Source organism: Gnatocerus cornutus, chromosome 10 (genome assembly GCF_029298725.1).
Source record: "Gnatocerus cornutus isolate USDA-ARS CGAHR chromosome 10, icGnaCorn1.1, whole genome shotgun sequence".
NCBI classification, from domain to species: Eukaryota; Metazoa; Arthropoda; class Insecta; order Coleoptera; family Tenebrionidae; genus Gnatocerus; species Gnatocerus cornutus.
Genome location: NC_142242.1, coordinates 5,538,841 through 5,551,718, shown reverse-complemented (window position 1 = coordinate 5,551,718; position 12,878 = coordinate 5,538,841). Strand labels below are relative to the sequence as shown.

General features: G+C 32.4%; 3 protein-coding genes across 4 annotated transcripts in view; 1 reads left to right on the top strand and 2 right to left on the bottom strand.

The window, feature by feature from the left end:
• The window catches only part of mGluR (metabotropic Glutamate Receptor), a 45,277-nt gene extending 42,121 nt beyond the window's left edge, over positions 1–3,156 (bottom strand). For both annotated transcript variants that reach the window (XM_088047296.1, XM_088047299.1), the window contains exon 1: positions 3,047–3,156. The gene's annotated coding sequence lies outside the window, so the exon portion shown is untranslated. The remainder of the gene's footprint in view (positions 1–3,046) is intronic.
• A 1,202-nt stretch (positions 3,157–4,358) lies between these two features.
• Positions 4,359–6,106, bottom strand: HisCl1 (Histamine-gated chloride channel subunit 1). Its single transcript, XM_088047424.1, has 8 exons — positions 6,022–6,106; positions 5,792–5,975; positions 5,520–5,746; positions 5,392–5,474; positions 5,180–5,314; positions 4,957–5,133; positions 4,703–4,908; positions 4,359–4,658 (listed from the first exon to the last, which is right to left on the bottom strand). The coding sequence occupies exons 1-8, from the start codon at positions 6,078–6,080 to the stop codon at positions 4,500–4,502; spliced, it is 1,230 nt and encodes a 409-aa protein (XP_087903550.1). The 5' UTR covers positions 6,081–6,106; the 3' UTR covers positions 4,359–4,499.
• A 4,330-nt stretch (positions 6,107–10,436) lies between these two features.
• On the top strand, positions 10,437–12,853 carry LOC148167400 (RUN domain-containing protein 1). The gene is made up of 7 exons (XM_088047749.1): positions 10,437–10,829; positions 10,878–10,965; positions 11,023–11,364; positions 11,466–11,800; positions 11,846–12,343; positions 12,389–12,483; positions 12,532–12,853. The coding sequence occupies exons 1-7, from the start codon at positions 10,699–10,701 to the stop codon at positions 12,639–12,641; spliced, it is 1,599 nt and encodes a 532-aa protein (XP_087903875.1). The 5' UTR covers positions 10,437–10,698; the 3' UTR covers positions 12,642–12,853.
• The last annotated feature ends 25 nt before the right edge of the window (positions 12,854–12,878 follow it).

Sequence of the window (12,878 nt, the reverse complement as noted above, 5' to 3'; positions counted from 1 at the left end):
TCAATCCATCCACTGAATTTCAAGCTGAGCGTGTGATGTTTAGCCTCGCCACTTATCACCAACTTTATTTTCACCACTACGCTTGTATTGATTAAATTTGATAATTCTTTTACCGAGTTTCGTATCAAAATGTCATTATTCGACAATGTGGTACTCCAAACAGCCGGAATTCATAAAGCAATTAAACTGTCAGCAACGAGGATTAAAACACAATTCTGGAACAAAAACCAAAGGAATACGACTACACTTTTGTAATAAATACATATTTCTATGGTTGCCAACAAAATAAAATGAGTAAATCACAAAAAAATGCAACGCTACAGTTACATTTAATGCAGTCAACATATTTTTCGCGCTGTGTTCAAAAGTAAGGTTTTATGTTTCGTTTTAAAATGAATATAAATAAACACTATCGCTAAAAATTGAGAAAGCTGAGTTATTAACACTTTATATCATTGACTATAATTTTTATGGTTCTTTTATGGTTTGACGAAAATTTGTTTTCCAGGACAAAACAGTAAAGTGCAAATTTTATAGTGAAGGACTAAATGGTGGATGCGCCGGAGCAATAAATTTCTGGCTTTTTGAAATGGAGGCGCTGAGTTAAAAAAACAATAAACTTTTAATATAATAGACCAGAAAACATAGGTATAACGTAATTTCGAAACCAAAGAGCGATGAACAAGCTTTTAATCCTTTATTATGTGCGTTAATAAAGCCTATATTTCCTGAAAAATTCCGCTTTGTCTTTATATTTAAGCCGTCATACATGCATCTATTTGCTTCACGTGCCTTATTTGCCTTTATTACGTCGTCTGAGCTCGAGGCACTTAATTAAGAGATTATGACAGAATCACGGTATGAAGTTTGTTGGTTGGATAGTATTTTAGATAAATACAGCCTTTTTTAGTAAAATATCCTACGGCAATAGCTAGTAGTTTGGGAAAGCTTTGATCATTCAACTCATTCAAGAACTCACAACACAGCCTTATCTTTAAATCTTCGATATGATCTTAGTTCGCTACGCTTAATTATCATAGTTCGCCGCCTCTTAATAAACCTTACAAATGCACAAAGCCCATTCGAGGCTACTACTAAAAGCTTATAAAATGATATTTGCAATGAAAAGAGATTGCTCAGTGAAACACGTATTTTGTGAAGTTTATAAAGTGGTTGCGAACGAATAAGGATATGAAGTGTAAACAAAGATAAAGTTTTTGTAATATTGTTAGTTCTTGTTGATCTGTGACACATGGAGAGAACACGAAACCAAAAATCTTTTTTACATCATTTATTCAAAAAAATCCAAACCTCTCTAATTACCTTCTCATTTAACGTGAATTTAGTTTAACTTTATGTGAAATTTAAATTTCCCTTTCAATTAAAAAATTGTACGAGAAAATCCATCGCATAATTTTAAGCAATGAATAAATTACGAAACAAAAGTGGTAAATTTTAAATTAGTCTTTGTCGACCCTCTGTACATTTTTTCGTATTTCAAAATCTTTTAACATTGATTTACACCGGGCTTGTTGTTTCATTATTACTTTTGTTCATTTTTGTTTCATCGATTGTTGGAAAAAGTGACAAAAGAACCGGAAAGGTGACATTTCCACTGTTTAAAAAGCTCAATTTATGTAATTTTCTAGAATCTAAAGAACAGTTTCGTGCATGATATTTTTTGTGTTGATACCACTTTTATTGATTTCCTTAATTATTTCATTACATTTTCTATTCTATGTATTAACAATAAGTATACAACGTGTAATGACCATATCTGCATTATCAGAACACATTGTCAACTGTGAAACTTTTAAAAATAATGCTAATGTTACGTAATACAAAAAACAAGCATTGGAAGCCGAATAAAAAGGTTATTATTAGAAAACTTTTCAAACAAATTGTTCCGTCCTGAAAGTTATTTACAAATACAAAATGTGAACAAAGTTCAAACATCTACTGAAACTTTATTAAATATCCTACTGAATGAAATAATTTTCAGCTTAACGAGAACAGCCTTTGGGCCAAGTTTCCAAGCAAAATATTTCAATGACGCAACGAAAATTTTTGTCTCCTCAAACTGTTTTTGACTTTGTAATGAGTGTTACACAGTTGGGTTTGTTTTTGTATCGAGTTCTCAACAAAGTAAAAGAAGTAATCGTACAAATTTGGTAAAAGCTCACAGAAGCTTTTAATCGCTGTTAAAAGCTCAATTTGTCTGTGCTGTCTTGGCCAAAATTATTGAGCTGTTTCCAGGATTGTCTCGAGCGAAAGTTTTCGAAAATCTTTACTTTGTCAAATTTAATTTTACAGCGGCACCCATTGGATTCAAGCTTTTCTACTACAGCGATACTAATGCTATCATCTGCTGCATGTGAAAGGATTTTTTATAAACCAGGACGCTTTGATATTGCGTGATTTGAATGCATTCAAATAAAACATAGATGCCAGCGTCAAGCTTGTAGCTTAATGTTCGCAGCGACGAAAATTGTCAATGAAAAATATCAAGCGCCTTTTTGTATTTTTCTTCCATTTTATGGTTGTTTTCGCGTGGAAATTAATTAAACGTATTTTTGCTATAAATTGAATTCGCCTAGAGGAAACGAGGACACATTTCATTTCAAACTCTAAAGAAACTACACGTGTTAATTTTTCGTGTACTTGGATTCAAAAGAGCGAATGTTGAAGGGTCATTTCTAAAGACCTTTAACTAACCGGAACAACTTCCATTAGTTAAACTCGGCTGAAAGTAAGGAATAATTTAATGGAGTCCGTCAAAAACAAACTAAAATTGGATCGAAGAGGACTGATAATGGCAGCGAAAACTTTAAATGGGTTTATCAAATTTTGAGAAACTCGTATAATTAGTCTATCATATTACAGTTTTACACACTTTAGGGAATGGTAGTCTGATTAAAAATCTCGTTTCGACAAACCAAAAGTAAACAAAAGTTTCAAGTTTTGTTGTTGATTCATTTTATTCCGCATCCACGGAACTTTTTAACTGCTGTTTTAAATAACGGACACTCTCTAAAAAAGTACTTACAAACTCTAAGACATTTGTTGACTTCCTGACGAAAACAAAGTTCGCGTTTCACGTATTTCGCATTTAAAATTCACCACCACCCCCGAGGCCACGCTGAATATAACTGAATGAAGACTGGAACAGACATCGAGGCGCCAACAACGTTACGGATCCTGCGTCGTACGTTTTATATAAATTTTATTTTAATTTGGAATATCCAATATGACCAATTTTTACAACGAGAAAGTGTCTGTTCTCTTTTTAACACTCTCCAGTTCCTTCCGAACGATCCTCTTCAATTTATTGTTGTAATTAAACGTTCGGGAAATTCCTTTACACAGTTTCAGTTAAATTAAGCTCGGTGGAGAAAAACCAGACGGTCTGAACTGACCAAGTGAATTCACAGGACTTTAAATTTTTTATTAAGTAACCCAAGTCTGGAAAGTTCAATCGATGCGTTCAATGCAAGCGATGAGCTAATAAATATTAATTGATGCTTCATTTGGATGTTTTATCGCAAACAAGACATTTCTTTTAAGATTTGACAGTGGAGGAATGTTTAAGATTCATATTTCTGCCCAAGACAATTTTATAATAATGGATTATTGGTGTGACAGAAAGACTTTATACACCCTTAAAAGTTTCCGTTTTATATAATCACTACTATCAAAAACAATATATTATTGTTAAATGATAATCGATATGGAAGCGCCGGTGCTATTTATATAACAGAGACGCTTTATTTGAAATAATAATTTTACATTTAGGGCTGGGAAAACAAAGCTTTGATTGCACAATAAGGGTATATAATATCCATAAATTAGCAATTACGACAAGCTAAAGAATTGTTTTAATTTCCCATTTATTATAAACATAATTCGATAATGGAGTCCTTAAAAAATATACAAACAAAACTTTTAAAAGTTTAGAAATGGAAATTAAGAAAGAAATATTTACAGAGGAAACATTCTCTTCGTTATCTGCTAATTGAATGTAAAAATTTCTTGTTTTGCCTATCCTTTTACACCACAATTTTTTATGGTTTGATGAGTCGAACAAAACGAAGCCTTAGTTTTCCAAATACGCTTTGAATTTAAATTAAGGTAATTATGCAAGAATCTCCATTTCTTCTTTTTTAGTTGTTTCGTTTCTGTGTAGTTAGAGAAACTAGTTTACATTTCTACAAAAACGCAATTATCGCAACGTTAATAAAATGATACGTTGCCCATATTAAATAAACTTTATTAAATATTTAACCAAATATTACATGCATTTATTACAGTCAACATTTCAAAAAGCTTTGGTTATTAAATCACTCTCGTAATAAATAATTATCAAATTAAAAATTCAAACATGAATTGTCCACTGTTGAAAATGAGCAAAGAGGAGTAAAACAAAACAAAAAATTAGTTCACTTTCATAAAAACGCCAATAAATTAAATCTTTTCTAAACTTATATAACAGAGCTTTGAAACTACAAAAAAGTAGACCAGTACACAATGTTTAGGATAATAAAAGAAAATGGAAAGAAAAACCTAGAAAATTGATCAATACAAACTGCTATACTCTTTCCGTTCTGAAAAGTCTCGTACTGCGGCTGACTTACAGTGCTACAACGTGGTTCTTTCAACCCCTAAAACAAAAGTAAGAAAACTTAAAATAAATCACCAAACTTACCCGATATTCATTGAACTGTGATTGAAGATCTTCATCTGAATATCCTTTCATTGCTTTCGTGGCAATGGGGCCCATGAAATTATTAACAACAGCAAATTCCATTAGTGATAAAAAGACGAAAACCGAACAACTAGACATCCATACATCTATGGCTTTAACGTATGATACTGGAGGCAAGGATTGTTGAGATTGGGTGTTTTGTGTGGCTGAAATAATTTTTTGAGTTTCTTTTCAGAAAAAGTGAGAATTCTTGCCTAAAGTCAAAAGAGATGTTACTCCTAATGTGACTCGGGCTGGTATTGCTTCAGGCTTAATCCAAAATGAAATCCACGACATTACCACAATTAATGCAGAAGGAATGTAAGTGTGGAATAAATGATAGCCGAGTCTTCTTTTCAGGTTGAATACCACAGCCAGACATGTAAAATTACCTGTTGGAGTAGATTATACATTTCATGAGATTTTTAATGAGCTTACCTGTGGAATATTCGATAGTACAATCAGTTGTATAATTACTGGAAATGTCGAGTTGTGGGAGCTCAATTGCAAGATTAACAACGAGCGGATCAGTTAAGTTCCAAATAAATACTAAATCGTGGTCAGTGTGTGATACTAAAATAATTTTCCGTCATTAGAGAGATTTATCAAAAGCTCAAATTTATCAAACTAAAATCAAAGGCAAAACTTACAACTTTCAATCATCATTGAGCAGATCTGAGTATCATGAGGATATGACTCGAATTTCATGGCACAAGAAAGGACTAAAGTTAATCTAAAAAACCGTCCACTAAACTATTTTTACAAAATCCGGGCTTACTTTGACATATATAGCAGCGTTTTGTCGTGATACAGCCACAGATAATGATTTGGAATGGTCATTTCATGAAAAGTAACACTTTTGGCATTCTTAAAAAAACAATCTGGCCTCCAGATGTTATGCAGCCATTCAACATCTAGAATTCTATATTCTTCACTCATATTCCCTGGTAATCTGAGTCGAGGATCCCTCCAACTTTGCGCAAGAAAAATATCAGTGACGTACGTCTAGAAACCATATTATTACAAATAAAAAATACTGCATTTGCTTACCATCGATTCTTCATTAATGGAGTCAAGCGACAGAACTGTAACATGAAAATAAACAATTGTAGGTTGACCTTTTAATTTAGGTGCCCTATTTTTGTCGTAATGTTTCGGTTTTAGTGGTAAAATATCTCGGAGAGATAAACTGGTCTCTTCCATATAATCCCTGTGTCGCACATTTCGTTTATTACTAAAAACTGTTATTACAAATTAAAAATTCCAATGGATTTTCTTACAAGGTGTGACTTTTAACATTTGAGATTAAACAGAGGATCACAACCCCACACACAAACATTATTAAGCAAAATAGAGTGAAAATGTTCTGAAACGGGCCAGGCGTTTACGTTAATTGAATTAGACCCTAATGGGATTAGAAGGAAATGTGTTAAAAACAACGATACATTGCATAAGAAACGAGTGTATCAAACTTGAGGAAAGGATTAGAATAGTGGCTGGATTTCCCTGAAAATCGAGAATGATTTTAACTACACTGCTTTTCGAATAAATTAATTAAAACTTATACTGACAATGAGTTAGTTCAGTTCGGTTTTCTGGGCTTTATAAATGAGCCGTGTTAAAAACAAACACATTAGATTACCTCTGATCTATTTCGCTCGATTTTTAGTTTATTTGTGGTGCAAACTTAACTTATAGGCACTTATTTTACGCAGAATTTCACGCAGATTCCAAATCCATGCTCAAAATAGACGTACGACAGCAAGTAACTGAGCTGTGGCCGATTAAAATTTCGGATAATTGATTTTTATTGCGAAATTTCCAATGCTCAAAATCTCCGAAACAACAGTTAAAGAGATGCACTCTTCGCCATTTACGCTCGCAGATATCCAAATATTTCAACTATGAAAAATCGCCTTTTATAAACTACTTGTGTTACCGATTTAAGATTTGGCCAGTTGATAAATCTCGAGCTGCTCTTTCTATTGATGTTAACGAAAACCTATTAAATGTCGTTGTCGTCTCAAAAAAGTTCTTTGAAAGTCACCCTAAATAGACTTTCTGAAAACCGGTCAATATCTCGTTTATTTGTGACGCAAACTCAAGTTATTGGTGTTTATTTAACGCAGAATTTCATGCTGAATTCAAAAGTGTTAGAATTTTTCACGTACGTCAACATAAAACTGAATTAGAAGCGATTGAAGTTTTGGGTTGTTGCCAGAGACCTGAAATTTTGAAGCTCCGGAATATTCAGTGTTCGATATCTCCGGAACTACGACAGATAGAAAGATGCGATTTGCATTGCTTTATCTTCAAAATTGTCGAGCAAACCGAATTTAATAGAAAATTTTGAATTGTATGTTCGTCCCACTCTATTCTTGAAGTATTCTTAAGACATCTTTCCAATAAATTTCAATGCTTGCATATTAAAACTGTCGTTTTATGAAAAAAATTGAATTCTGAGATTGTCAAAATACTTTTTGTTTTAATATTCTGTAATTTATTTATTACACTCAATAAACAAACGGATTTTAGGTAAAAACTGCCCCAAGGTTCATTAATTTATCTTTAAAATTTAATTGGAAATTTCAAATTTTATGTTAATCTCACAAATAAAAAATTCTAAAATTCTTATTTTTAGTTCTAAAATTCTATAATTTAGTACACGCAATAAATGTTGTTTAAGTAATCTTTCCAATAAATTTGTCTGCTTACATAATAAAACAGAATTTTATAAAAGAATTGAATTGGCGGTCGGTCTTAAAATTCTGAAATTTTAAGTTTTTGTTTTAAAAATCCGTAATTTAATACACTCATTAAACGGTTTTTAAATGACAACTTCGTCAATTGCTTTACCTTTAAAATTGTCAAACATACGAAATTTCAAAGAAAATTTCGAATTTTGTTATCACATACATAAGTGAAAAATACTAAAATTCTTATACCTTGTTCTAAAATTCAATAAATTCAATAAACGTTTCTCAAGGAAACTTTTCAATAAATTTTTGTGCGTGGATATTAAAACTTGTAGATTTTCTAAATTAAAAAAAAAATTCTGAGATTGTCCTGAAAATTCTAAACTTCTTATATTTTGTTCTAAAAATCTGTAATTTAATACACGGAATAAACGGCTTTTAGGTAATTACTCTACAAAATTTCATTTTATTCAATTTCAACATGTTGAACGTACGGAATTATGTGTTCATTTCAGAAAAATTCTAAAATTCTTATTTTTTTTTCTAAAATTGATACTGATTTAATTGATGTAGCGTACAAATGTAGTTGACGTCGTTTTCGACTCGAAAAAAATTTTTTTTTTAAATGAACACCAAATGGCATTCGGAAACTTTACATATGCCAATATTTAGTTTATTTGTACAACAAACTTGAAGTATTAACGCTCATTTTACGCAGATTTTTATGTAGAATACCAATCTACTTTTAAATTTATTTTAAAAAACAAATAATTTAATTTGAAGCGACTACAATTGGCAAGTTACAAATAAATGAATTTGAATTTTTTAAGATCCAATTTTCCGAAACTAGGACAGATAGAATAATAATGAAACGGTTTGCGCTATTGCATTTTCTTGTTTTTTAAATGATAAGATTCCGAGTTTATCTTGATTTTATAAGTACAGTAGAACCTCGATTATCCGGGTGCGGATTATCCGTGCAAGAATGTTCGTTCGATTATCCGTGCCTCGATTATCCGTGCATTACAAAAAACACACAAATCGAAGACCAACTACTTTGAACTTTTGCGTCTAATCTTACAAAACGTAAAATTTGGAATTTCACGAGTAACAGTTGGTGTATTTTAATTAATTTAAGTCAGTGCAAAAAGCAAAAACAAAATTATAAGTTAAAATTTTTGTCTTTGAAAAGTAGTGTTCGTATACATTAACAAAAATGCTTGAAATATTTTTTTTTGCAATGAAAGCCTTCATAATGGAGGAAACTGAAAATTCAAGTGACAGAGAAAATTTTGGAACCAAAAAAAAAAATGAAAGTACCAGATTTTTTACTAGAAAATAGTTACTTTTATGTTATTATGTCTGATAAGAAAAGTTGATTGTTTCAATTTCTTTAAGTTTTTAAAATTGTTATTGTTAAAGTGTTGACAAATTTTGTAATTTTTTTATACAGGGTCCGGCAACACTTGTGTCCACCCCTAAAATCGTCTTTAATTTTAAAGTTAAAGTTTTGAAAATTTTCATACGCTCATAGTTGACAAAGCTCTAGAAGCTGACGCAAAAATTTGTTTTTTATCACGGTTTGGTTGGCGTCGCGACGTCTAAGAAATATAATTTTTAGCGATTTTCGATTTTTTGCGGAAATATTCGCGAATTCAATTTTTTTCCAACATAACTGTGATACAAATATCGGAGTTTTTATTTTAAATCTAATGCAAATTGTGTTTAAAATTTGCGAAAAAAACGCTGTTTTATCAAGTTAGTTTTCAAAATTCTGACAGCGCAGCGGCAAACTACGTTTACACCAAAATTTCACAAGTCACATTATTCACTCTTATTAAGGTTAATTTTGATTATCACGGGTATGTTGCACTTTATGGACACCAGAAATCGTTAATTAACATCGACAAATCGACAATTTCATCAATTAAGACTTTTGTTACAATCTAAAGCGAACCAAAAGATAGATGTCATTTGGACACAAGATGTTGACAGATGGGTGTAAACGTAGTTCCCAATTTTGTCGTAATAAAATTGGAAACTAACTTGATAAAACAGCATTTTTTTTTCAAATTTTGAAGACATAATTTGCATTGAATCTAAAACGACAACTGAGATATTTTTAACACATTTATACTGAAAAAAAATTAAATTAGAGGTTGATATCACAAACCCTCACAATTAACTAAAAATTATATTTTTAAGGCGTCGCGACGCCAAAATTATTAGTGATAAAAAACAAATCTTTGCGTCAGCTTCTAGAGCTTTGTCAACTATGAGCGTATGCAAATTTTCAAAATTTTATTTTTAAAATTAATGACGATTTTGGGGGTGGACACAAGTGTTGCCGGACCCTGTATATTTTGAATTAAAAAAACGTTTCTATAATTGTGTTGCTTTAAGGCATGTTTGTTAAACAACTCGATTATTCCTGCAGACTCCGGTCCCGAGAAGCACGGATAATCGAGGTTGTACTGTACATCGATATATGAAATTAAAATTTACAGTCACTATTGAGTTGTTTTCTTTTTGAGGAATACAATAAAAGAACGGTGCTACTTGCGATTAAAAAAAATGGCTCGATGGAATTTTATATTAGGAAGCAATAAATCGGATCTATTATTTTTCGGCTATTAATGGGGACTTGTTTACAACTTTCCTTAGAAGGTTACACGCTTTTTACACACGCACTATCAAGGTCGTTTTACCGGTTTTTCACGAAATTCCCGTTCGTATTCATTCATTGTTAATTTTGTCAGAACGGATTATAATGACGTATGATTAATTGATTCGGACGTTAAATTAAAAATAGGACTACCAGATTAATTACACATTTTTTTGGTTTGATCTAAAATTTTTGATTTTGCCAAACAAAAAAAAGAAAACTGCCATCTATCCAGTTATGGCGTTATTAGAAAAGCTCAATCTGAAAGCGCCCAGTTCCCTTCTTGAGCTTTTGGATCAATAGCCAGATAGCGGTACATTTACCAATCAAAACAATTCTTCACGTTAACAATGAATGACGTCAATGACACCAGTGACAGCTGTCAATGCGGAAATGTTCTCCTGATTAAACCATAATTATGGGTTTAGTGATATCATAGTATGTTTTAATGGTGCGCGGTTTCATTGATATGCTACCATGACACAGTTTAACAATCGTAAATCGTAAAAATTGCAAATGTAACGATAGTAAAAGTAACCACATGCGCAGTTATTTAACAAATTGAAGATGCAGTAACAAAAGGTAAAGCACGAAACATGGATGGACTAAAATCTGAAATGTATCCAGAAGAGCAACCAACTGGTGAGAGATGGGATCCTCTAGGAGCCCCAAATGACCAAGAGGAAGAGAGGAGTTTGGAGAGATCTGATGACTATTGTGATAACCAGTAAGTTTATTCAATTACACCTTTTTTTACTAACTTTATTACTAACAGACTAACTTATGAGAAATTAAGAAACTTAGAAGAGGAACAAGAACTTCTTAATTCATCACTTTTTGCACTAACAACTCATTTTGCCCAGGTTTGATATTAGATTAGTTATATTTCTCTTCAGTTTTTTCTACTTTTGGTTGTATAGGTCCAATTCCGCTTACGCCAGGTAGTTAATGCCCCTCTTGAAGACAAAGAAGAACTTTTGAAGTCTTTAGAAGAATTTGCGTTCCGTGGTATTCCCGACATTAGCTTAGTTAAAGAACGCATGGATGAAGCTAGTTTAGCAGAAGCTGTACGTTTAAGAAGATCACAACAAAAAGAATTGATAGATAGATTAAAATCGCAGTTGAGAGAACTTGAACAATATGCTTTTGAAAACGGGGAAGCGGGAGTCCCACAGGACGTTGTTTTGGAGCGCCAAAGAGTCATTCTCAATGAATTAAAGACGAGGATGAATTTAGAAATTGACGAGCGGAACTATCACCAGGTGATTGATTACTTTTTTTTGTCCAAAAAATCGGATCATTGTACATTTTATTCAATCGTTTTATTTAGGTATCACTAGCGAATTAAAAAGTACGTTTTCAGATGACTTCTGCTGATGTCAAGCAGCAGATAAACATAGCGTTGGATCAACTGATCAGCCCCCTCCGCGTGAAAGAACATTTAGTAGCGCAACTAAAAACTCAAGTTGCTGACTTGGAACGATTTATCAACTATCTCCAGAGTGATACAAAACATGATAAATGTTCCTGTGGATGCGCGTATCACTCTTTAAAAAAACCCTTCAAGGCTGATACTATAGGTATAATACAAAGAACTGCCACTCTTTTACAAATGTTCGCTGTTTTACAACTGGGATGCGGAGCTCACACGTTCCGAAAAAACGACCTTAAAAACAGCATGAAAATTAACCACTGGGGGTAAAAATCTCCACGTGTGAAAATCTCTCTAACTATTTTTTCCAGGGACCTCCGTGCTAAACTAGAAATGGCGATTTTCCGGATCAAAGATCTAGTCAACGAGGAACAGAAGTACATCGCTACGGAATACAACAGCGATTCTGAATCTGTTGTTATTTACAACAGCCAGTTGACTACAACTGTGCGAAAATATCTCGCGACGAGCATACGAGATTTGATGCAACACGGCGCTACAACGTTTGTAAATAGTACGAGTATTGTTCCTTTTATTGGGTGTTTTCCTCGGAGAAATTCAACAACTAATACTCACATCCATGCTTGGGAAATTATTCTTGAATATTACCACTTGAAAAACGGCGAGAAATTTAATTCCACTCCTGCAAGAAAACTATCGCAGAGCTTTAACTTAGACATTGCTGGTGCTTCCCCTACTAGCAATAAACATAACATGCTTTGTACCATTGGTAACATCATTTCGACTCATTCTCTTTATAAACGGAGCTATGATTCACATTTCAAAGCTTTTATTTGCGCGGCTCTAAAGTAAGTTAAAAATTACGAAAATCGGAGCTGAAAAATTTTTTTTAGTTCTAATAAACTGGTTTCTTGGTTGGGCCTAATTTTCCAATGTACCCAAATCGTGAAGTTGCACTACTACCCGTGGAGCTACGTGGCAAAAACAGGTTGGCAAACTAACTGTGTCTTTTTGTCTCTACTTAATTTTTTTAAAGGTTTTCAAGACAGTCTGAAGAGTTTGGATAGTTTAACCGGCCTCAAGTTTGATCTCCCTGTTGATCTCGCTGTACGACAATTTCAAAATATAAAAGACGTATTTACTTAACTATATAACTAGTCATTTCTTCATGTTATTGTACATTTTTGTTAAGTATTACTAGAGTTAGATCTGTTTTAATTTGAGGGGTCTTGAAAAATAACATTTCAAGTCAAAATCTAGTCATTTTCAAAAGTGCTTGTAATGTTGGATTTCAGATCGTTTGTTAATTGCTGTGTAAAAGTATCTTGAATGTTTGCCAGATTAAACAATTATTTCCACTCGTGTTTTTCGCTCGAAATGAAA